The 27,572-nt window shown below is 33.9% G+C and overlaps 1 protein-coding gene across 2 annotated transcripts in view; it reads left to right on the top strand.

Moving 5' to 3' along the window:
• ZEB1 (zinc finger E-box binding homeobox 1) overlaps positions 1-27,572 on the top strand; it is a 181,719-nt gene that overhangs the window by 113,472 nt on the left and 40,675 nt on the right. For both annotated transcript variants that reach the window (XM_045786424.2, XM_045786423.2), the window contains exon 2: positions 8,592-8,792. In XM_045786424.2, the coding sequence (XP_045642380.1) occupies positions 8,592-8,792 (201 nt within the window). The remainder of the gene's footprint in view (positions 1-8,591; positions 8,793-27,572) is intronic.

Genomic DNA, 27,572 nt, shown 5'->3' with positions numbered 1-27,572 from the left:
TATGTCTTTTCATTTATTCAAATCTTCTTTTTTTGTTTTTATTTAAATTCCAGCTAGTTAACATACAGTGTAATATTAGTTTCAGGTGTACAATATAGTGATTCAACACTTCCACACAGCACCGGTGCTTATCACAGCAAGTGCACTCATTATTCCCCATCACCTATGTCACCCATCCTCCTACCCCCTCCCCTCTAGTAACCATCACATTTTTCTCTATAATTAAGAGTCTGTTTCTTGGTTTGCCTCTTTTTTTCCCCTTTGCTTGTTTGTTTTGTTTCTTAAATTCTACATAGGAGTGAAATCATATGATACTTCTCTTGTCTCTGACTTATGTCCCTTAGCGTAATACTGTCTAGCTCCATGCACATCATTGCCAATGGCAAGATTTCATCCTTTTTATGGCCAAGTAATCTTCCAGTGTGTGTATGTGTGTGTGTGTGTGTGTGTGTGTGTGTAAGTATATATGTATACACACACATCTTCTTTATCCATTTATCAGTCAGTGGACATTTGGGCTATTTCCATAATTGGCTATTGCAGATAATGCTGCTATAAACAGCAGGGTGCGTGTATCCCTTTGAATTTTTATAACCCTCACTAGAATGTTAAAATTTTCTTTTATAGGTCCTCCTTGGTTCTTTTTTTTTTTCTTTCGTGGGTTATCTTTTGATAGATAGAGTTGATAGATAGAGATTTAGTTGAGTTTTTCTTCTGTTATGTTTTTAGCAGGTTATTGTTGGTTTATTAGATAGCTATTGATTTTTCTATTAAATTTGTAACTAGTCATTTACCAGATTTCTAATTGCTATTAGTTTTTTGCAGTGATTTTTCTTGATTTTTCCAGAAACATCAATATATCCCTTGCAAATAATAATTTTGCATTCTCTTTTCCATTATTTGTGTTTTTTCTTTTGTTGTTTTTAAAATTTAGCTTATTCTTTTTAAATGGTGTCAGTAATGATGACAATAAACATCTTTATCTTATAAATGCCTCTGATACATAGTCATTTGTCATAATATTGACTTCAGTAATATTTTTATGAAAAATTATTAGCAAGGAATAGTGAATTTTATCAGATGCCTTTCATGGTCTATAAAAGTTCTATTGTTTCTCCTTTACTATGTTAAGATGGTGGACTTACATATTTCCTAATATTGAATAATGCTTGCTTTATTTAACTTCTGATGTACCACTAGATTTAATATTTTATTTAACATTTTTACATCAGTGAGACTGAGTTTATGAGTGTGTGTGTGCATGTGCACATGCTTAGAAGTGTGCTCTCAGATTTTAGTTGTCTGTTAGAAAGCTGGCTTCGTAGAAAGAATTTAAGCTCTTTACATTTTCCTCTCTTGAAAAAGCAACTGAATTATCAGTCCTTTGAAGATCTGAAGACGTTCACCTGGGAAAACACCTGGCAATTTTTGGGTGGTTAACTCTTTGATGTCTTCCTAAATTTATTGTATGGTCTGTCTACATTTGCCATCTCTTGTATAATTTTATAAATTCTGTAAAATAATACATGTAGTTATAATCACATTAATATTTTCCTAGCAAGTTATTTCATCCAAATTTTTAAATTTATTTGCTTAGATTTGTACAAAATATTTCTAAAATAAGTCTCAAATTCTTTTATAGCATAATTACTTCTCTGTTTGCATTAATCTTGAATATACTTGTGCCTCTCAATTTTTAGGATTAGGTGGGCTAGCAATTTATCTACTTTATTGATTCTTCAAAGATGTGGCTTTTGGATTGATTTATCAATTATATTTTTTCTATATTCTTCTCTATTTTTTGACTCAATAATTTCTGCATTTGTATTTTTAATTCAGTCTTCACACTTCACTTGATTTTGTCATCCTGCCTGTAACAAGTAACAAGTCCTATAAATTAAAAAGCTTCCTTTTTATGCATGCGTATTTTCCCATGAAGGAAATATCACTTATTGATAATTTCATGTGAATTATTTTAGTCTAGATACTTTCCTCACACACACAAGAGAACCACCTGTCCCTGGGACTGATTTTAGTTTATCTGCTAAAGAACTTTGCTATTTAACTGTTTCATCTATCTCTTTGTGAGTTGTACTTAACACTGGCTGAAATTAGCTCTCTGAATGAGTGGGAGCTTTGATAAGTCAGGGAAAGGAGAGGTAACTTGGGATGATTCTTGTTGGGGTATAGAGACAGAGGACCTGTGGAGAATGGGAAAGAGGGCAGAATAAAACCTGAGAGAACAACCAGAGAAACTTAGTAATGATTGTGTAATGAGAGAGGGGAGAAAATAAGGACTAGGATTCTGTACATGATGGCAACCCTCTCCCCTGCCTTCGCCTCTCAGTTATCATTCTAAGAATAGCTTGTATCTGAAGGCACTGAAAACCACCAACACTTTGCAGGGGTAAATGTCAGAATCACTGACTTTTGGGGTACTAGGGTGGCTCAGTCGGTTAAGCATCTGCCTTTGGCTCAGGTCATGATCCTGGGGTCCTGGGATCGAGCCCCATGTCAGGCTCCTTGCCCAGTGGGAATCCTGCTTCTCCCTCTGCCTGCCGCTCCCCCTGCTTGTGCACTCTCTCTCTCTCCCTATTTCTCTCTCTGTGTGTCAAATAAATAAAATCTTTAAAAGAAAAAAAAAGAATCACTGACTTGCATTGGAGTTATGTTTTTAAAATTATTTTGAAAATGTAAAAACATAAATGAGTGAACCCATATGATAATTGTCTTTCTCTGCTTGACTTATTTCACTTAGCATAAGAAATAGGAAGATCGGTTGGAGAAGGAAGGGAAGAATGAAGGGGGTAAAGAGAAGGGGGATGAACCATGAGAGACTATGGACTCTGGGAAACAAACTGAGGGCTTCAGAGGGGAGGGGAGTGGGGGATTGGGATAGGCCGGTGATGGGTATTAAGGAGGGCACATATTGCATGGTGCACTGGGTGTTATACACAAATAGTGAATCATGGAACACTGGATCAAAAACTAAGGATATATTGTATGGTGACTAACATAACATAATAAAAAAATATTTTAAAAAATTCAAAAACAAACAAAAAAAAGAAAATGTAAAAACAGTCTGTGATTATTGTTCAATTTAATAGGCACCCTAGATTAAAAAAGGTTTTACCTAGAGAGAGAGAGATTTAAAAACTTTCTCCTAGATTTGCTGAACTGTTAATATTTATTTAAACCTAACATTAGGTTCAGGGGTGCCTGGGTGGCTCAGTCAGTTAAGCAACTGACTGGTGATTTCGACTTAGGTCACGATCTCATGGGTTGTGAGATCCAGCCCCATGTCAGGCTCTGCATGCTCCCCTCATGCTCAGCAGAGAATCTGCCCCCTCTACCCCTCCCTCCTCCTCCCCCCCTACCTTGTGCACATGCACACACGTGTGCTCTCTCTCTCTCAAATAAATAAATAAACCTAACATGTTCATCATGCTTGGAGCACTCTAAAATCATTATTATGCCTATTTTTAAAAGACTTAAGTTATAATTACATAATATACATATTGCATATTATATTACTTACATGTTATATTAAATATGCATATTGTGTCATGACATTTATTATACAGTAAAATACATATACATTAATATTATTTATCAGTTAGATTGAAGGCCAGACTAACAAATATTTACAGTATGCCTGGGTATAGTATTTATGGACACATAAGCTCCTCTTTCCTAGAGTAACATTATTTTCAGAAGTTTTCTCCCCTTGAGATTGTCACATGACCTCTCTTTTTCATTTTGTGTACTAATTTACCAGTTCTTTGGTTATCACTATAGTTTTGTCATTTTCCTGAATCATCAGTAACACTTAAGTATATTGACTTATATCTTCACTCAGAAAAAGTATGGCCCCACATCCAATTCAACAAGTAATTCTATACCTACTATGTGGAAGGCAGTGTGCCAGGGACTCTTCTCAGGATAAGAAAAACATGTTAAGTGGTGTTGTTATGGTTTTGTCCCAACTGATGTTAAAGAATAATGGAAATACTTGTTCAGTGTCTCTAAATATTATCTTCATATTTCATAGCATTCATACCTATATTGTGTTGTTCTCAGCATAGTGCTAATGTTATTACTTAATCGACCTTTAGTCTATTACTCTTGAGAACATGACTCAAAATGTATGTTTTTCTGGGTGTTTCTTAAATTATGACACTGGGTTAATCTGATGGATATGGAGCAATTTGTTAGAAGTACAGTAGTCTGTTATTTTGTAAGGTTCGGTCTTACATCTTTTCCTAAGAGAGATTTTATCTTTCTTTTCTGCCATGCAGATGAGTGTGTGCGTTTGATAGGAATGAGTGAGACAGCTAAGCACGTATTAACGGCATAATATAAGCAGAACTTCTCCCTCTAGGAAAAAAAAGAAAAAAAGCCTTTTTATGCCTGAAAATATGTTGACATGTGACCTTAGCCTGTGGCTTTCATCAGCACTTGCCGTGGTTATCACCTGATAAGAATCAAAGACCCGCGGGTTAAATACGTCCTGCCCTCCTTCCTCCTCTTCCCCCTGTGAAGCCTAACCTGCTATTCAGAGCTATAATAAACGGAGTTTGGCAGGGTTCTTATTTCTAAAGCATTTAGATGATCTCGCTCTTATCTTAATGACTGAAGTTGAGATGGTGTTGCTCTTTTTTTTGAACTGTATTCATCTAATTTATTTAATTCTTTATTATAATTGTACATTACTTAAGAAACAGATGTTTACATGGGAGTTTAATTAGTGCAGTTGATACCGTACTACATGCAATCAGGTGCTAAAAATAACATGTTATGTGAAAGTCTTTCAAAGGGTTTATTGACTATAATATACTGTTGGTTATATTATAATGAGATTCTTCTGATGGTTAAAATTTTTTAGCCATTTGAAAATGTGTTGGTAGCATATTGTTAAGTATGGAATTCCAGAGCCCCAGAATAGGCTAAACACAAAAATACAAGTTTAAGAATATTTATCATTAGTGTAACAATTTTCAGTCAGGAGGCTTTATATATAAGTAAAGTATGTGAGCTGTGGAATCAGGCACACGAGGATTCGAGTTCAGCTCTGTAACTTAATAGCTAACTAACCCCAAACAGGTTACTCAGCTACTCTAGTTTTGTTTTGTTTTGGTTTTGGGGGGGGTTATTTTTGGTCTGTAAAAGGGAGATAAAACAATACCAACTTCTTAGGAATTGTTGTAAAGATTCAGTAGGATGATGATGATAAAATAATAATGCTAGACATTTCTGTAGTATTTACTGTGTGCCAGACACTGATCTAAGCACAACACATTTTTACATCGTTAGATCCTCACAACTACCTTATTCGGTAGATACTGTTATATCTGTCATTAAATGTTAGCAAGTAATACCAACAAGAACTACCACCAAGAAGTCACTGTGTCCTTAAGCACCTTCTAGTGACAACAGATGCATTGAAATGTTACCATTTTTTCTATAGAAATTTCAATTCATATTGTCTATTGTAAATTATATTTAAAGATTCTAAAAACTGTTTACCTTTTCTATTTTCCTTTATCTTTGTTTTCTTGAAATTCTTTAATTAAAACTCAGAAACAAGAGGTGATAATCACCTGTCTTAGGTGACAATCACCTAAAAAAAGATAATCACTCTTTAGGTAAACTTTTTCATTATATTTTTTTAGCCAAAGATTTAAAAATATAGAGGCATGGAGATAGATGGGCAAACAGTTAAGATAATGGACATTTTCATTAGCTACTAGAATTTATCAGGGCCTGCATTATTATTTATGCTTTTCGTACTGGTGCTCTATTTTTTAAATTAGCTCCATGGAGCCACAAAAGGGTAGATCCAGAAACATAGGAAGCTTGGCTTTTTTCTAAGTTACACTAATCAACATAAGCAATTTTCAGTGCTTTTCCTCTCAGCTAAGTAACTGTGAAGCAGAAGACAGAAGACTTGGAAAATAGTTATTGGTCTTTTTTCCAACTTAATCAATAAAATGTAGGTGTTTTTATTTTTCAAGTTCTATGCCACTATTCAAAACATGCTTTGAGAAAATTCCCAAGATAACTATAAAATATATGCAATCTTTGTTGTTTTGGGTATTTGACTTAAAATCTTCCATATCACAATGGCAGCTCATACTGGAGGCCAGAGTCCTAAAAAGTGACAGGTACTCTTGAAGACTACTTTGGGCAACAGTGACCTAGGCAGAATAAAACAGGGTGAAGGAACTCTGGATAAAAAGAACCTGGTGCAGCTCAAGGTACAATGAACTTAGTAAAAACTATGAAGCATGCAAGCAAATATTGGAATGAAAATACGTATATGTCTTGAAGACTAATTCAGTAGGGTACTTTTTAAGCCCCAAATACTCTAAATGTAAATGTAGGGTTAGAAAACCTGTGGCTAACAAAATTGATAGTGATAAAACTGAACTACAGTTTACATCATTAAGACAAGAATAGCACCAGTATAAAACTGTGGCCAACTCAAGATACTGAAGAATCACTAAACCTTCTCTTCACAAAATAATCAGAATTTCAACTATCCATACCTGTCCAAGCATGGTGAGAGCTATGGAACAACCTTGGAGAATCATTCCCTTTATCCACACTTAAAATGGCGCCATTTACTCTGCTCATTGTGTGTGGCTGGAGTACAAGAATTCCCCAGGTTTCCATATCTAACTACTTTTAATAAGTTTTCCCTTTGACTCAGCACTTCCATCTGTACTAGTATACCTGACAAATGTATTTAAGGAATGGCCAACGATACATTTACAAGAAAGTTTGTTGCTAATGCTTAAAAAACACTTGGAAACATAAATTTTATCAATATAGGTTATTGGTTAAATTGTATCTATACAATGAAATTATGTATAGCCAGTGAGAAGAAAATGAGAAAGCTTCACATATACTGAAATAGAAAAATTTCTATGATATGTTATTAAGTGGCAAAAGACTGGGTGGCAAACCGTGTAATGTGATCCCATATGTGTGTATTTAAAGATGTAGAATACATTTATATAGAGAAATGATATTAAATATGATATATACATGTATAAGTTGAGGTCTGCATTATAATTAAATAGGATAAGGTATATAAAATTATTAGTACCATGCCTACCTCATGCATAGATAAATTAAAATTTGAAGAGTGAGCCAATGAAGCGGTATTTGGTGTGAGGGCTTTTACTAATTTTACATGTTTTATATTATCTGATTTTTTGTGCTAATCCTCTATTACCTCTATAATAACATTAAAGAATAGCTTGCTCTTGGGAAAAAATCTGGAAAAATGTATTCACACTAAAATATTAATGACACAACAAAACTTGGTCTTTTTCTTCCAACACAAGATATTGAAGGATTTCTAATGTGAGCGAAAGGGTAACTCCAGTACTCTTTTGAACAGAGGGGTCTTCCTAAGGTCTATAAAAGCAGTTTTGGAGATTTTTGCTTATTCATTCTCATTGTGACATATACATCCATACTTCTAATTGTATTTCTTTCTTCCTGTTCTCAGCCATGTGTGTGTATTTATATGGGAAGAGGGTATATATGCATATCATTTAAACATTTGGTTATTACCTTCTTTCAAGAATGGTTGGAAATTTTAAGGAAGAAATGGAAAGAATAACTGAAAGTAATTACTGCTTAGTTATCTCAATGAAGCAGGTTCCCTTTTCTCCTTTTCAGTCTTTGCTTAGCAAATAAGAATCACCTTGCCAATAATTGAAAAGAGGTATTCCAGTGACCACACCCAATGAGGTACTAAATAATTTATCCCAGTAGAATGATTATTACAAGGACTTTGAAGAAAAAATATTGACTATACTGTATTATTTGTTTTAGAGAATTTTATTCTCAGCTATTACTCATGGTTCTGCAAACTGTGGTCATTCCAAATACTTACTTATCTTCATAATGTTGGCATTAAATTTTATTGAAATTCATTAAAAGTATAGAAAGGATGCCCATTTGAAAGCTTCTGGATGTCAGTTATTTTTTCCAAAATTACAGATTTACATACAAACATTACTTAAATCTTGCCTTACTTATATAGAAGTTTGGCTGAATTGATTTGATAGATTCTTTCTAAATTCAATGTGGGATTAATATGAAATACACAGACCCAATTTGTATCTTGAAAATATCTTTCTTATGGTAAATTCGATGAGGTTTTGTTGTCTTATTAGGCGAGATTAATTCTTTTCTTAATTGTAATGCCTTAAGATTTGAGGCCCTAACTGTGCATAAGAAGTATCATATAGTATAAACTCATTATGACTGGAGAGGATATTTAATGTAGTATTTAAGAGCACAGAATATAGAACCAGACTGCTAGGGTTCAAATCCTGGCCCTCGTACTTCTTAGTTATATGATCCTGGCCAAGTTACTTACCTTCCTATGTCTTGGTTTCCATTTCTGGTTTCAGAGTTATGAGTAGTAGATGGTAGATACTCACTCTACTTCATAAGATTGCTATAAGGTAATGAGTTACTATTTATAGAGCACTCGTACTCAGTCCGTTTTAAAGTAAAACTGATTTTTACACTAGTTGGTTTTGATTATTTGTTTCTTGTTTGTATTACAGTTACAAATTATAATACTGTGGTAGAAACAAATTCAGATTCAGATGATGAAGACAAACTCCATATCGTGGAAGAAGAAAGTATTACAGATGCAGCAGATTGTGAAGGTGGTGTGCCAGAAGATGACTTGCCAACAGACCAGACAGTGTTACCGGGGGGCAGTGAAAGAGAAGGCAGTGCTAAGAGCTGCTGGGAGGATGATGGTAAGTTTAATTTTTCTGTAATATTCTACTGTCTTGATTCTTTAAAAATATGTATATTAACTGAAAAGATAAATTTGATGAAGTTTGAAATGATCTGTGAATTTGTCTATTAATCAATCGAAGGTATCCCACTTAATGAAAAAGTAGATTGTGAAACAGAATAATAGTTATTCTAATTATTTGTACAATGCCTATAATATATTGAATTTTAGTGGGTTTTTTTTAACCAGAATCAAGCTTTCCATATACTGTTGATACAGTTGACCTACCTTTAATTTCATATTATGACTTCTAATGAGGAATCTACTTAGAAATCTACGGGTTATATTTTGGTACAGTAAAATTATAACACAACTCAACACAAATCCTCAAAACAGATAAATCACAGTAGTATTTTTAGTGTTTGAAAGCTTCTTCCTCCTCCCTCTCCTCATCCTCTCCCCTTCCCTCCCTTCTCCCATATATATCAGAATGCTGTAAATTTTCACTCAAGTAATATTTTTACTTTTACTTATCTCAAGCATGGTCGAGTGGAAGGATTAGTAAAAGTCTCTCTAGAAGAGAGAGTCTCTCTACTTACTTACATTGAATATTTAAAATTCTTCCTCATTTGTCAAATGAAGAAATTGGACTATATAGTCTTTTCTTCTAGATTGAAAATTCCTCCTCTGTGCTTTTCCTAATAAAACTAAGTAAATTATTTAGCTTTTCTTGCCAGGATTTAGACAACAGTGGTATAAAACAAGAATGTGAAGAAAGAAGGTATTGTGAATTAGAGGGATTGGGGATCAGGAATAGGGGCATCAGCAAAGGCAAAGAGGAGCCTGGGCAATAAGTGATCACATTCAAAGTCAGTGAAAGGCGAAGCCTTCCCAGCAAAAGCTTAAATTTGGGGAGGTCGTCTAAATAAGATATCAAAACGCAGTTTAGGCAGTCTGGGGAAATGAGTCCGGTTTGCAGATCAGAGAATCGAGATATGAAAATGTGGAGGCTTAGATAAAGTGTGGATCAAATAATAGGCACAGTATAGCACTAAAGATTTCTACAATAAGACAGATTTATAGCTAATAAAAAACTTTCAAAATCATGTAACTGCCCCCTCATTTTATAACCTTGTTCACTGGTCCATTGAGCAAATTCTGCAGGAATGGAGTTGCAAACTTGAATAAGACTGTCTCTATATGAAAAGTGCTTATAGTTTAGTGAGTGAAGAGGATAAATACGTCACAATTCATTACAGTTCGATGTAGGTGTAAATTTAGAGTTCTTTTTTTTTTTTTAAAGATTTTATTTATTTATTCAACAGAGACAGAGACAGCCAGCGAGAGAGTGAACACAAGCAGGGGGAGTGGGAAAGGAAGAAGCAGGCTCATAGCGGAGGAGCCTGATGTGGGGCTCGATCCCAGAACGCCAGGATCACACCCTGAGCCGAAGGCAGATGCTTAACCGCTGTGCCACCCAGGCGCCCCAAATTTAGAGTTCTGTGGAAACATTAAGCAGGAAAATCCAAATCAGAGAGAGGAAGAGAAGTCCTTAAAAGAATTTCTGAGTAAAACAGTGCTGGGCTTGATTTATGAAGGACCAGAAGAGGTTAATTAGGGAAAGGAGAAGTAAAAGAAGGTGTTTCCAACAGAAGAAACAATACTCACGAAGCCATAGACGTTTGAAGAAGTAGTTTACAGAAAATGAGATCAGAGAAGTAAACAAGGAAAAGATTATGAAGGGCACTGTGTGCTAAGTCAAGGAATTTGAACTTTTACCTTAGAAGCTATGAGAACATCATTGATACATACTTTAGAAATAAGTCTGGTAGCAATATGGAAAATGAATTTTGAAGGAAGAGAGTGTAGAGACAGGTAGCACCTTCAGTAAGGAGGCTATGAAAATGCGGCTAATGATGAGAGTTTTGGACTAAAGAAATGGCCCTTGGAATGAGAATAAAAGGGAAAGATTTAACAAGAATGTAGGAGGTAGAAAATATAAGATTTGGTTTGTTATTATATGGAAGCTAACAGAAGTAAGAACTGACAATTCACAGGCTTCTAGAAAGTAGAACCCAGAGAAATTAAATTGCTTATTTATTATCACAGCTTATTAATAGCAGAGGTATTAACTTGTTAAACTATAATACTGAGCTCAAAACTTTTGGGAACAGGATTTTCATATATATTTCCTGTCTGGGGCCAGAATTGATCCATTGGTATAGTTGATCCAAAGTGGGTTTGTTGTTTTGTTTTGTTTTGTTTTTTACAGCCCTTTTAAACTTTATTTTTTTAATTTTTTATTGTTATTGTCTTTTATTGTGTTGTGTTAGTCACCATACAGTACATCATTAGTTTTTGATGTAGTGTTCCATGATTCATTGTTTGCATATAACACCCAGTGCTCTATGTAGTACATGCCCTCCTTAATACCCATCACCGGGCTAACCCATTCTCCACCCCTCTCCCCTCTAAAACCCTCAAAGTGTTAATATGGAAACAAGAAGGTAATTATTTTTCTGGAAAAAGGGGAGATAGGAGAATGAGGGAAATGGAAAAAGAAAGATGAAAAATCAACGAAGAGGTTCTATTTCTGAAAATATTTTGGGATAAGTTATTTGAACTGTCTCACTGAAAGTAACTAATGATACCAGATTTAAAAATAAATAAATCTTCTTAAAAGCTTTAAAAGAGCTAACTAGAGAGTAGACATTAATAGATCAAAATCTAAGTGAGGACAGGATACCGTAGAGGTAAGCAGAGCACAGCGTAGAAGACCCGTTGGCCTTAAGGACATTTACCTACCCAGGATAACATAAGACATGGTTTTTCAGGCCTCTGAGAAGAAACAAAGCCTAGGACCACCTACAAGCTTAATAGCAGATCCTCCCCTAATATGAATTACATCTTAACAATATGATGGACTATGGTGATCTAAAAGCAAACCCTCTAGCATCCCTACCATCCTCAGGAGTTAGCAAACAACATTGCCGTGGCTAGGGATTGGGAAAATGGAGAACTGTCTACCAGCTGTCTCGCATTGATTTACAATTTAAATTCACATTACTATATGGCCTGATAAATCTCAAGCCATAACTGAGTTTAAAGTAGAATTGCTGCTGATACTCATAGGCACCAAGAAGAAGTAAATCCAAATCTTTTGGAGGAACATACCTTTATCCTGTGCTACAGAAATCTCCCAAATAAATTAGTAGGAAGAGGGCAACATTAGTGACAATTACCAGAAACAAAAGGAAGCAGAAACTCACCTGTAAAGACTTTAATTAGTAGAGTTCTCAGATACAGATTATAAAATGACTGTCATTTTTCAAGAAAAATGGACAAATTTGCAATTACCTGCTCTGAGAGAATAAAATATAACCAACAGATTTTAAGAAAAACCAAATGGAACTTCTAAAAATGAAAAATTAGAATAATAGAAATTCAGATTAAAAGATGGATTTTAATAACAAAGTAAACAGAATTGGATAAAGAATTAAAGAATTGGAAGATGGAGAAATTATACTCAATACAACTCAGAAGACAGAGATAGAAAGAAAAAACAGGATAAAAAACATGAAGGATATAATGAGAAGGTCCAATATATGTCTTAATTCTAGGAGAAGAGAGAATAGGGAAGCAGCAATATTTGAAGAGATAATGGCTGCGATTTTTTCAGAATTGACGAAGGACACCAGACCAGACTCAAGAAAACCAACATATCTCAAGAAGTATAAATAAATCTACCCCCACTGACATTATGGTGAAATTGCAGAACATCCAAAACCCAAGAAAAAACTCTTAAAAGTAAATTCAGAAAAGTGAGATTGTGTTTGAGAAAGCGGCAGTTAGACTGACAGCTGAATTTTCAGTAACCACAGTGGAAGCCAGACAGTAAAAAATGCCTACCAATACAGACTTCTGTACTAAGCAAAAATATCTCTTAAGAAAGGAGGTGAAATAAGGTAATGATTTCAGGCAAGTTTGAAAGTAGAAAATTTATTGTCAGTAGACCCTTATTACAAAAGCGAATTTTAAAGAATGTATTTTAGGCAGGAGGAAAGAGATCCTTGATAGAAGATCTAAGATGTAAGAACAGAGAAAATTACAAATAGATGGAACAAATAGATACCATAGATACATAGTATTTCCTATGAAAATACTTTAAAAAATGAATGTGACTAAGTTAATTTCAGATAATATCAAATTTTAAGCCTTAAAAGCATTATTATAGATAATAGGAACACTTTATAATAATGAAAGATTAAATTCCCTAATAAAATACTATTTTAAGTGTGTTTGTACCTAATAACAAGACTTCAAAAATATAGAAAGAAAAATAGGCAATCTACAAGGAGAGAAATACAAATCTAGTCATTGTGGAAGATTTAATACACCTCAGTTAGTTATTGGTGGAATAATCACACAAAACCAGTGAGGATGTATGCCTAAGGTGTATAAGAGTTGTATATAGTAATCACAAAATATTTTTCAACTATATGGAATATTTATAAAAAGCAGTTTTTAGAAGGAAATTTAGAACCTTGAGTACATATTTTAGTAAAGGTTCTGGCTAAAAGTTAATGAGCTAACCATCTATTTTAAGAACTCAGAAAAAGAACAGCAAACTGAAATTTTTGAAAGTAAAAACAAAAAAAGTAATATAAAATTGAAAATAAACCTACAATACAAAAGGTCAACATAGGCAAAACTCTGGTCTTTGAAAACTATTGACAAACTTTTGACAAGATTGACCAAGAAAAAAAGAGAGAGAAAATATATAAATAGCCAAAATCAAGAATGAAAGAGGATGGGACGCCTGGGTGGCTCAGTTGGTTAAGCCTCTGCCTTCGGCTCAGGTCATGACCCCAGGGTCCTGGGATCAAGTTATGTATCAGACTCCTTGCTCAATGGGGGCGCTGCTTCTCCCTCTGCCTACTGCTCCCCCTGCTTTTGCACTCTCTTTCTTTATCTCTCTCTGACAAATAAATAAATAAATAAAATCTTAAAAAAAAAAAGAATGCTAGAGGACATAACTAAGATACTATAGACATTGACAAGGTAAAAGTAAGTATTGTGAACAACTGCATTCCAATAAATTTGAAACTATGGACAAGATACTAGAAATTCTTAACCAAAATTGGCTGGGGAATAATTGGAAAACATGAATAGTTCTAAAACCTCTAAAGAAATTGAAAGGATGGTAAAAAAATATTCCCATAAAGAGGTAGTGAAGGTATGGAACAACTGAAACTCTTGTACATTGCTCATTTTACATGATATGTCACTCTGGAAAACAGTTTGGTAGTTTATCATAAAATTAAATATAAACTTAACTATATGACCCAATAGTCCCACTCCTGGGTATTTTTTCTAGGAAAATCAAAACTTAGGTTTACCCAAAAACTTGTACACTAACGCTTAAAGAGGCTCTGTTCATAATTGCCAAAAACTGGAAATAACCCATTGTCCTTCGACAGGTGAAAGGATAAGGAAACTGTAGTACATCCATATAGTGGTCTACTACTTAGCAGTAAAAATGAACAAACTATTAATATAAGCAACAAGTTGGATGAATCTCAGAGTCATTATACTGAGGGAAAAAAGCCAGTCTCAAAAGGTTACATATTATATGATTCCATCCATATATATGACATTTTCAAAAAGACAGAGTATACACTGGGTAACAAATCAGTGGTTTCCAGGGGCTGGAGCTGGAGAGAGACTGACTCTAAAGCGATAGCATTAGGGAGTTTTGGGGGGTGATGGGAACTGTTCTGTATCCTGATTTTGGTGGTGGTTACATGAATCTATACATGTGTTACAATTCAAAGAACCATACACCAAAAGAGAAAACAATAAAATTTTCTGTATGATAATTTATATATCTGTATGTGTGTGCGTTTGTATATGCATATAGATGTATATACATATATAAACACACATATGTTTGTATATACATATATATATGTATGTATGTATCATATATGTATGTATTATAAAATTTATGTTTTTCCTCTCCTACAAAGAAAACTCTAGCCTAGATGGCATCCCTGGTAAATTTTTCTAAGCATTCAAGGGACAAATAATTCCAGTTTTAGACAACTCTTCCAAAGCCTAGTGTAGGAGGGAAGATTCTACAACTCTTCAAATGAGGCTACCGTAACCTTGATACTCACTCAGTAAGTGAGGAAAATAGTAAAATATTAGTTATACAAAATATATGTATGTACATATGTGGAATGCAAGGTCAGAATAACACTTAAACTAATTCAAAAATACCACTTTACTGTACTGAATGAGAACAATCAAATTATTCATCTCAACAGACAGGAAAACGTTAAGTAAAATTTAGTACATATGAACAGTATAAAAACCAGAAACCTAGGAATAGAGGGTACTTCCTTGTTCTAATAAAGTATATTTCTTTAAAATCTATCACATTATACTTAATGACAAAATGTTGAAAACATTATTTTGCAATCAAGAACAAGGTAATGATTTCTGCTATCACCACTTTTCATCAGTCTTTTATTAGAATTGCTACCCAGTGTAATAAGACAAGAAAATAAATCAATAAATATAGGGAGTAGAAAGAAAAAAAAAACAAAACTCTCATTATTGACAGATGATATAACTGTATATAAAAAGGAATCCAACTAAATTATTAGAACTAATAAGGGAATTTGGCAAGTTTTTGGATAAAAACAATATACTGAATTCAAAGTCACTTTTATACATCAGTAAGAGCTATAAAAGAGAATAGATGTATAAAACCACATGAAAAAATCATAAACTCTTATTAGAGGTATTAGCAAATTTCTCAATAAGTGGAGATATAAATTTTGTTCATGCATTAGAAAACTCATTTTTTTTTAACCTCAACTCCAGACTTTATTTGGATTTCACTAGTTTTTCCATTAACATCCTCTTTGTTCAGGATCCACTCCAGCCTACTGCATAGCATTTAGTTATGTCTCCTCAGTTTCAGGAGACTAGCCTTTTGTTGTTTCTCGTGTCCTTGACAGTTTTGAGGAGTACTGGTGAGGAGTTTGTGGTTTAGGTTTATCTGATACTATTCTCATGATTATATGAGTGGGAATTTGGAAAGAACAACACAGTGGTAAAGTACCCTTCTCATCAACTTCATATCAGTGGGCCACAAGCCATCACTTTGATTTTTTTTCCTACTAATTTCATAAACTTATTTTTTGTTGTTTTTTTTCTTTTTGTATTCAAGTATAATTAACATACAGTATTACATTACTTTCAGGTGTACAATATAATGATTCAACAATTCAATCTATTCTCAGGACTTCACTACCATATTTAATCTAGCATGTCAGGAAAAAGCCAGGAGTTTCATAAGCAAAGTGAAGGAGGAAAAGATTAGTAGAAAAGAAGCCAGCGGATTAATGGAATGCCAGAACATTTAAAGGTCTTAAAAACTGTTGGGAATACTTTTTCTTCAAAAGATTTTGTTTATTTATTTTTAGAGAGAGAGAAAGAACATGAGCAGGGAGAAGAGCAGAGAGGGAGGGAGAGAGAGAATCCCAAGCAGACTCCCCACGAAGCTGGGAGCCCAACGAGGGGCTCAACCCCATGACCCTGAGATCATGACCTGAGCCAAAATCAAGAGTCGGACCAACTGATATATCCTGGGAATACTTTTACTGAAATGTGGAGACATTAGAAGAATTTGAATAGAGTAATAGTATAATTTGATTTTTATTTTGGAAGTATGACTCTGGCTGCTGTTTTGAGAATAAACTATAGAAGGCAAGGGTAAGGGCAGGAAGACCAATAAGGAGGTTTTTACCACAATCTAAGGTGGCAGTTTGAATTAGGAAGATAGCAATAAAGATAGTGAGAAGATAGCAAATTCCAGTTATATTTTGAAAGTAGGAATCAGTAGGACTTATTGATGGACTTGGTCAGGATTGCAAAAAAAAGAGGAGCTTAAGATGATTTCATGGTTTCCTCCATTTGATGGTTATGTTTGGAGGGGATCTAATTATGAAACATTTATTACTCTTAATCTTGTTGGAACCAGTCCCTTTATCTGTTTTTTATTCTGATTCTGTCATTTGTCATGTCCATGTCCTTCTTGTCATCCAGAAACGTGGTGATTCAGGCCAAGAACAGACCTGGTGGCATGGCACTAGCTTTCTTCTATTGTCATCATTCTATAAATCACCACTTTTGAATACATTTATTCAATTACTTTTAATCCATCTATATGTTCAGAAATAAATATATTGAGAACATGTGCTGTCAAAAATGGATATAAGAGGGGCGCCTGAGTGGCTCAGTCGTTAGGCGTCTGCCTTCGGCTCAGGGCGTGATCCCGGAGTTCTGGGATCGAGCCCCATGTCAGGCTCTTCCGCTGGGAGCCTGCTTCTTCCTCTCCCACTCCCCCTGCTTGTGTTCCCTCTCTCGCTGGCTGTCTCTCTCTCTGTTAAATAAACAAACAAACAAAAAAATGGATATGAGGCCAGTTTGACTTTCAGTGAATGCATCCTGGATGCTCACGATCAATGTGGTTTTTTTTAAAACACACACACAGACACAAAACCTTTATGATCTATTCTAGAAGACATTTGTAGGATATAAATCAAAATCTCTGATCTGTAGTTTACAAAAGGAAATCAGAGGTAGAAGGTGCAAATTAAATGACATTTGTTCATCTATCCTAATCTTCACCGTTCCTTAAAGATCATAACCAGGTCAGTTATTTATTTTCAAGTGCTTTTATATTTTCTAAAGATATTTTATATGAGCCAGGAGATCCAAGTGCTTCTGTTTAATGATTTATCTATCCTGAGCTTTGATTTTCTTTTGCTTCCTGAACTTACAGTTTCTGGAAGAGAAAACAAAACTAATTCTTGTAGTTCCTGGTTTCCCACAGGATTTGAGTGTAAATTCTTTAGCATGACAGCTATGCATTGTCTTTCCAAACTTGGTTCTGCACCACTCCCTTTGTCCATACTCATTCATCTCTTTAACCTTTGTATATCCTATTCCATCTTCCTAGCATTTACTTCTCTTCCTTTTCTGTCACCTCCTCTGTAAACCATTGCTTAACCTCCATAGACATAGTAAATTAGCTTTCCACAATTGATTATAGATTTTGCATATTGTATTGTGATTGCTCACTCTGTATCACTAAAAATTTATCGAGGGCAATGATTCTATCTTATTGATCTCTTTTACCACTAATGCTTAATATTATATGCCTAAATAAACTCCTACAAATGAGTGAGTGAATGAAGATGTTTTCCTTTTTTATTTTAATCTTCATTAATTATACCATCAATTTTAAAGAAAATTGTTTTCCCCTCTTTGCTTTCCCTAGCACTTTGAAAGCTTCATGTTTTTTACATTTTTTATCTTCTTAGCACTGTTTAGGCATTGCATTGTCTTAACTCATATATTTATCCTTGGCTATATGACGTTCTTTCTATTCTTTGTAAATATACTTTTAAAATGTGAGCTACTGGAAATTCCATCTGTGTGTCACTTTTCTTTCTTAAGAAACATTTCTTATGTAAAATATGGATAGAGATTAAGGAGTTTTTGTGGCCTTACATGAGGCATCCAGGAAGAAGTAATATAAGATAATCACAAAATTCTTTATCAGTTGTTTAAAAAAGAAAAAACAACTATAGAGACTTCCTCTTCTAGAAAGATGGAATAGATGCACTTTTCTTTATTCCTCCTATTAAGCACAGCCAAAATCTCAAATTATATATAAAAAAAAACAGAAGAGTCTAAAAGGTAGATAGAAGGAGACAGACAGGCTTAGGGACCTGAGGAACAAAGGAACAATACTGCAGTGAGTTCCCTGGTTTTCTTCTAGCTTATGTACCTTCTTATACATCTCTCATAGATCAGACTGGGTGCTAGAGAAGCCAACCCACAAAAACCTTAAGACCTGCCAGTAATGGGACAATGCCTTCTTTCACACAGAAGTCCTGCTAAAATAGAAGATTTAAATAAGATTTAGTGTCTTTCTTTATGTAATAACTGAAATATCCAAGTTTCATTCAAAAATCATTTGTCACACCCAGAACCAGAAAAACTTCAACTTAATTAGAAAAGACAGTCAACAGACACCAACACTGAAGTGATACAGATGTTAGAATTACCTGACATGGATCCTCATGGATTGCAGCCATGATAAAAATCTTTTGACAAGCAATTATCAACATGCTTCAACTAAATACAGTCTCAGAAAGAAGAATGAAAATGAGAGCAGAAATAAATGAAATAGACACTGAAAAGACAGTAGAAAAGATCAATGAACTAAGAGCTGGTTCCTTAAAAAGATTAATAAAATCAACAAGCCATTAGCTAGACTCACCAAGAAGGAAAGAGAGAGGGCTCAAATAAGTAAAACCAGAAAGGAAAGAGAAGTTACAACTAACACCAAAGAAAACAAGTATCATAAGAGAATACCATGAACAATTAAATACAGCAAACTGGACAACCTAGAAGAAATGGATTGCATACAGTCTTCCAAGACTGAATCATAAAGAAATCGAAAAATCTAAAAAGATCAATTACTAGCAAGATTGAGTTAGGAATCAAAAACCCCAACAAACAAAAGTCAAAGACCAGATAGTTTCACTGGTGAATTCTTCCAAACATTCAGAAAAAGTTAACACCTGTCTTTATCAAACTCTTCCCAAAAACCGAAAAAAGGGGAATGCTTCCAAACTTATTTTATAAAGCCAGCATTACCCTTATACCAAAACCAGACAAGGATGTAACAAAAAAAAGGTAAATTATAGGCCAGTGTCCCTGATGAACATAGGTACAGAAATCCTCAACAAAATATTAGCAGATCAAATTCAACAATACATTAGGATTATATACCATGATCAACTGGAATTTATTTAAGGAGTGCAAGGATGGTTCAACATCTACAAATCAATATGATACACCACATTAACAAAATGAAGAATAAAATTAAACGATCATCACAGTAATGCAGAAAAAGAATTGAAAAAAAATCAACATCCATTTATATAAAAACTCTCAACAAAGTGGATATAGACAGAGCATACGTCAACATGATGAAGGCCATCATACTCCATGGCAAAAAGCTTTCCCCTTAAGATCAGTAATAAGACAAGGATGCCCACTCTCACCACTTATATTCAACATAATATTGGAAATCCTAGCAAGAGCAATTAGGCAGGAAAAAGAAATAAAAGGCATCCAAATTGGAAAGGAAGAAGTAAAACTGTCACTATTTGCAAATTACATGATTCTTGTATATAGAAAACCCTAAAGACTCCACCAAAAAAAAAAAAAAAAAAAAAAACTTTTGTTAGAACTAATAAATTCAGTAAAGCCGCAGGGTAAAAAATAAATATATGAAAATCTGTTGCATGTTTATACATAACAGTGAACTATTAGAGAAATTAAGAAAGTAGTCCCCTTTACAGTTGCATCAAAAAGAATAAAACACTTAGGAATAGATTTAACCAAGGAAGTGAAAGACTTGTACACTGAAAGCTATAAGACATTAATGAAAGAAATTGAAGAAGGCACTAATAAATTGGAAGCTATTTTGTGCTCATGAATTGGAAGAATTAATATTGATAAAATGTCCATATTACCTAAAGCAACACACACATTCAATGCAGTCCCTATCAAAATTCCAGTGGCATTTTTCACAGAAATAGAACAAACCATCCTAAAATGTTTATGAAACCACAAAAACTCCCAGATAGAGGAATCCTGAAAAAGAAGAACAACGCTAGAGGCACCGTGCCCCCTGATTTGAAATTATACTACAAAGCTATAGGAATCAAAACAGTATGATGTTGGTTTGAAAAACAGATATGTAGATCAGTGGAACAGAAGAGAGAGTCCAGAAATAAACTAACAGATATATGGTCACTTAATTTACAAGAAAGGAGGAAAGATTATACAATGAGGAAAGGATAGTCTTCAATAAAGGATGTGGGAAAACTTGACAGCCACATGCAAAATAATGAAACTGGACCACTATCTTACATCACACACAAAAAATTAACTCGAAATGGATTGAAGACTTGATCTAAGACAAGAAACCATAAAATTACTAGAAGAAAACATAGGTGGTAAGCTCCTTGACATTAGTCTCATTGATATGTTATTTGGATCTGATTCTAGAAACAATGACAACAAAAGCAAAAAATAAAAAACCAAATGGGATGATATCAAACTAAAAACTTTCTGCACAGTGAAGGAAACCATTGACAAAATAAAAAGGCAACCTGCTGAATAGAAGATATTTTCAAATCATATATTCAATAAGGGATTAATATCCAAAGTATATCAAGAACTCAAACAACTCAACAGCAATAACAACAAAAAAGCAGTCCAATTAAAAATGCACAAAGGATCTCAAGAGTCATTTTTGCAAAGATGGGCCAACAGGCACATGAAAAGATGCTCAATAGTACTAATCATCATGGAAATACAAATCAAAACCACAGTAAGATATCACTTTATTCACCTGTCAAAATGGCTGTTATCAAAAAGATAAAAATACAGAAAAGGAAGCCCTCATACGTTGTTGGTGAGAGTGTAAATTGGTATAGCCACTATGGAAAACAGCATGGAGGTTACTCAGAAACTTAAAAATAGAACTGCCATACAATCCAGCAATTCCGTTTCTGGATATTTATCTGAAAAAAAGGAAAACACTAATTCGAAAAGATATATGCACCCATATGTTCACTGCAGCATTATTTATAATAGCAAAGATATCAAAACAACCTAAATGTTCATCGATGAATGAATAGATAAGGATGATGTGTGTGGCATATCTATATGTAATAGAATACTATGCAGCTATAAAAAAGGATGAAGTCTTGCCATTTGTGACAACATAGATGGACCTCCATAGTATATATGCCAAGTGAAATAAGTCAGACCAAGAAAGACAAACGCCATATGATTTCACATATATCTGGAATCTAAAAAACAAAACAGATGAAAAAAGAAAACTCCAAATATAAGAAAAGTTTGGTGGTTGCCAGAGGGGAGGGTGGTGGAGGGTCAAAATTAGTGAAAGAGATGAAGAGGTACAGACTTCCAGTTACAATGTAAATAAGTCGTAGGGATGTACAACATGGGGACTATAGTTAATAATGTATTACAATTTTGAAAGTTCCTAAGAAAGTAAATCTAAAAAGTTCTTATCAAAAGAAAAAGGTTGTAAGTTTGTATGGTGACACATGGTAAATAGACTTAATGTGGTGATCATTTCTCAATGTATACAAATGTCAAATGATTATGTTGTGTATCTAAACTTAATACAATGTTGTGTCACTATACTTCAAGGGAAAAAAAGGATGGAGAAAGATACAGTCTCTTTGTTGAAATAGAAAATATAAAGAAGCACGAAATAGATAATTTAGAACTGAAAAATACAATAAATAAAGTTTTAGAACTCAGTATACAGACTCAGTAGCAGCATGGAAGGACAGTTGAAACAATTGATGAAGTTGGAGATAGAACAGTAGAATTTAATTTAACCAATTTGAACAAAAGAAAGAAAATAAGCTGGAAAACAGAGCAGAGTCTGAGCAACTTGTTTAGATCTAATGTTTATATCATCAGAATTCCAGGAGAAAAGAATGAGGATGGGTCTGAAAAAGTATTCAAAGAATTAATAGCTGAAATTTTCCAAAATTAGGCAAGTGACAAAAACCTGTGTCCCAAACAGAATAAATCCAAAGAAATCCATGCCAGGACACATCATAGTCAAACTCCTAAAAAAGACAAAGAAAAAATCTTGAAAGCAAAGAGAAAAAAGGGATATCTTTATCTTTACGGGGAAAAATGATTTGAATGAAAGTAATTTCTCGTAAAAAACTGTGGAGGCAGGCAGAAATGGGACACTTCAAATGCTGAAAGAAAAGAATTGTCAACCCTGATTTCTCTATCCAGAGAAAATATCCTTTAAGAATAGAGAAGAGATCAGGACATTTTCAAATGAAGGAACACTAAGAATTTGTCCCCAGCAAATCTATCCTAGATGAATGATTAAGAGAAGCTCTCTAAACAAAAAGGAAATGGTAAAAGAAGGAATCTTGGAATATCAGAAAGGAAGAAAGAACACAGGAAAGAGTAAAAATGTGGGCATATACAATATAATTTCATTCTAGGGTTTTCTTAATTATGTATGATGTTGAAGCAAAAAATATAAGTATGGGTAAATAAAATTAAAGAAACGTAGTGAACATTAATACTTACTATGATTTGTATAATAATTACAATTTGTTTTGTATACAACCTACCTAAAGAGTTATATATAACCAACTTTTATGGTAAAGTTGATACCCAAGTCATAGGATATTTAGAAATACACTTTAATTCCTACCTTAACTATTTTCATTTGAGTCATTATTATTCAACATGCATTATTTTAAAGAGTATATTCTCAGACACTAAAAACTACTTAAAATTCCTATAAAGAAAAAAAATCCTCCAGCTGAAGATACATTTCTTTTGTAAGTAAACTATATTTCTAAACCTGTCTAAGGACTAATTTAGGTTTTACCTCACCTAATTTAAAAAAATGAAAGGTTTATTTGTGTCAAACCATGTTCAAAACAGTTTTGCCTGAGCAAATAGAACAAATTAGTAAGCACAAAACTATGTTCCTTTCATAAACAATTTTGACCAAAGTAAGAAATTATTATCAGCCACCAAAAGTCACAAATTAAGATAATTCTGGCATTCCCTCGTTAACAAGTATCTTTTCCCATTGTGAGAGTTTAAAATGTCTTTATGAAATGGGCACAACAGATCTGTAACACTGCCTAGTGATGCAAGGCAACCAAGACTTCTTGCTAGAATATTGAATCAGAATCCTCAGCAAATTAATTTAAATTCACAAATATCAAGGTTAGTAACTCTTAATAGTTCATTTAGTTGTTTACCATTAAGTCCCGCATTAAAATGAAAGTTTATGTAGCGGAGCATCAGATCCAAACAGAGTACTCCTACCCTTGAATTGTTTTATGGCTCCTCAAGATGATTCCTGTGGCTGCATTTGAAGTTAGTCTATCAAACTGTGTGTGGTTGACCAAACCAACCAGCTCCTGAAGCAGATAAAGAAAACGTGAGTTACCAAGAAAGGAGCTTGCTCTCAGGGACAGTCAGTCAGCTTGATAGAGAGCCACTGTTTTCACAGTTACTTTCAGATTCTTTTCTTTCACGAGCCCTGTCTGCACTGCTCTTCCTATGTTCTTTCTGGGGCATCCCATTCATAAACTACTACCCAATGTGAAAAGCAAATGAAAACAAGGGGTAAAGTGTAGGGTAATCATATCACTACTAAAACTTCAAGAAGATAGCAATATGTAAAACTTCCTGCTATTGAAAAAAGAGATTATCAGTGTTTTTGCTTACAAAACAGAGTAGCTGCAACTTAGGTTTTTAGAAGTCAAATTGCTCAGTGTTTCCTTTCTAGTTACTCGAGGGTGACCAAAAAATAATGATGCAAAGGCCATTTACTGTCACTTAGTTAATGGGAGCCACACCATTTATGCCAGTGAGTTACTTTAAAACTTTTAAGAAAAGGGAGAAACAATAGAGAAGAAAGTGGTCACTGACATTTACCCATGCTAGAGACCAGCACATGGAACTGATATCCACAGATCTGTAGCATAGTGTAAATCAATAATCCAAAGTATATTTGAAAATATAATGTGCCATTGAAATGTTAATTATGTAATAATTACCTTTAAAAAGCTATCCGTAGCTGTGAATGAAATCTCAAGTTAGATCAAGTTCTTAGAAGGAATATATAGAAGAAGCAATATTTTTATTGTAGATATTAAGTAAACTAGGACGTGTTCACTTTCAAAAATAAATAAAACTAGGCTAATTAAGTCCTGTTTTTTGTAGGGAAGACAGTATAACTTGGCAGTACTCCAACATATCTATACTCATCTTAGAAGAGCTTCTTGTGGTTCAACCCAAAACTCTTCTGCATCTGTCAGTTAAACGTTTTTATGTTTGTGCTCCTACTTTTGAGACACCTGTTTTTATAGGCCTTTCATAATTTTAGTTTTAAAACAGTAATCTAATAACTAATTAACTAGTAACTAATTTTAGTTTTAAAACAGTAATCTAATAACTAATTAACTAGTAACTAATCTGAATATATAAAATATTGTTTAGTATGTTTGTTATTCCTTTTTTTTTTAATTGATGAGCTGAAAAAAATGATCCCAGGAGTGACTTAAATATTTTTCTGACTCGAAGTTTTTAAAACTCTGTAGAAATTTGCACATTTACAAAAATGCCAAGAAATGAAAACTTCTTTACAATAAAAATATTTAAAATTCTGATGTTATCCATAGCAAAAAGGCTTTCTTAGGTACAGGTTATAACAAAATACAGTAAGCAATCTTATGCAAGGAATACATCAATCACTATATAACTCAGCATTGAATCATATTATACTTCTCTTTCAAGAGTCAATTTAACCTATTCTTTGGAGCCTTTTTCTACCAAAGGTAGTGTGTAATGTGGGAAAAGCTCAGCACATAGTTTCTAGTCTTCATTATCCCACTGTGTCTCTTGAGTTCCACTTCTGCGTCTATAAAATGAAAAGGCTGGCCCACATGACCACAGAGGTATTTTTTAGCTGTACTTATAAAAGAATCCAATTTTCATTCGCACTAAATATACACCTCTAATATTTAATTACCTCCAGTATCCGAGTAATAAGGGATGACACTAATGAAGGAATTTGGGCTTTTCCCACAATGCTGAACCTCAGTTGGATACTCTCTTCTCCTTAAAATCCTGGTCAAACAAATTTACTACCTAGATGTACAGTGCTTTTTGCCATTAGCCTTATAGTATATATTCAAAATGTTATTTTCCAAAGTTACTTAGGTTATTTCTCATCTTTCCCACTGCCTTCAATGTGTTATAGAACTCATTTATAATATAGTTAGGTTCATTTGTCATCGCTTATATTTCATTGTCCATTCTCCCTGTCTGCTGAGGCTTAAATTATTTTTGCGTGAATGGGAAACATTTTCATGGTTAAAGGTATGCTCAGAGATGGGTCATCCCCCCATGTCTACTACCCCAACCCCATTTTCCCTCTAGTAAATACATCTGTTTCTTGAAAGCTATGGTTTATTCTGAAACTACTTTATGTATATACTGGAATTGAACAAATAAGTAGATATATTAAGGGTAATGAGACGAAAATTTCTCACTATCAGAGAAAGAAGTTACAAACAAGGAAAAGTGAGAAGGCTAGAATAAATCCTATGGCTTTCTATTGGAATCAGAGGTGTCAATATGAACTCATGGTACAAAAATATAGATGGGCTTTATGTGGGTATTAGTATACATATATATATTTCCTAGCTCTGTTTGCTGAGAATGCATGGAAACAATGATACCCAGTAGCAGTGAGCATACCTAGTGCCCAGATCTGGGATCCAAATACCATTCTCCAATAAAAGGTACCGACGCACTTTGCGTAAATGGCTGATTCTAGAACTGTGGTAGGGAAAATATAAGCTAAGCCCAGAACAACAAGTAAGAAAGTATTTTTAAAAAAGTCATCCTGTGGAAAGGGGCCAAGAGCCAGCCTGAGGAGGAAGCTCCCACTGGCCAAATTTGGAGCAATTTTAGCAGCAAAATAAATAATGATAGTACTGGATTATAATCAGTAGAATAAAATAAATATACATCGATCCATACTGATATAAATACTTTAATAAATGGGGGAGAAGGAAAAGTTTAGTAGAATTTCAGTTATAAATTAAGAAGTAATTAGGGAAGTGGAAAATCACTGTTAGGCAAACACCATGGTAATAATTGATGCAGGCAAGAACCATCAGTGGGGCATCTGGGTGGCTCAGTTGATTAAGCGTCTGATTCTTGGTTTTGGCTCCAGTCATGATCTCATGGGTCATGAAATGAAGCTCAGCAAGGAGTCTGCTTGAAGATTCTCTCCCTCTGCCCTTCCTCCCATTCAGGCATGCTCACTCTCTCTTTCTCCCTCCAATAAATAAATGAATTGTTAAAAAAAAAAAAAGAATTGTTAAAAAAAAATTCATTACCATCAATGAATGCTAAAATTAGTGGGTGAAAGTATATGAAGAAAAAGGATATTTGCATAATATCAAAGTATTTCCTCACCAGAGGAATTATTATACTATATACTATTATACTATAATTATTAGTGTAAAGAAACCTGACAGATAACTTCTTAACCAGGTGATCAAGTTTAATGCCCCAGTAATAAGATAAAATGACATTATATACCACTGGTGAGATATATTAACAAAGGCATTATCACTTCAGTGGTATTCTTGCTGACAATGTGTTTCCTCATCCAATCAGTAGAAAACATCAGGGAAATCAAATTGAGGGACACCCTGTAAAACCAGTGATCAGTACTCTTCAATAGTGTTAAGGTCATGAAAAAAAGCAGACTAAAGCAACTTCTCAGAGACATGATCGGATTGTGAAATTTTGGAGGAGGTTATGGAGACCTGACAACTAAACGCACTGTGGGTCCAGAATTGGTTTCTGAACCAGGAAAGGAAAGGGCCTTAGTGAGAAAACTGGCATAAGTCAAATAAGGTCTTTATGTTAGTAAGTAGTATTATGTTAACATTAATATAATGGTTTCCATAATAGTGTGATTATGTAAGCTGTTCTCATTAAGGGAAGTCGGTTGAAGGGTATACTAGATGTCTGTGGTAGTTTTACAACTTTTCTGCAAGTCTAAAACTATTTTAAATTAAAACGTTTT

Source organism: Ursus americanus, chromosome 31 (assembly GCF_024610735.1).
Source record: "Ursus americanus isolate L20-20 chromosome 31, mUrsAme1.1.p, whole genome shotgun sequence".
Classification (NCBI taxonomy): Eukaryota; Metazoa; Chordata; class Mammalia; order Carnivora; family Ursidae; genus Ursus; species Ursus americanus.
Note: the sequence above shows the minus strand (reverse complement) of the source record. Positions and strands in the feature narration are given on the sequence as shown.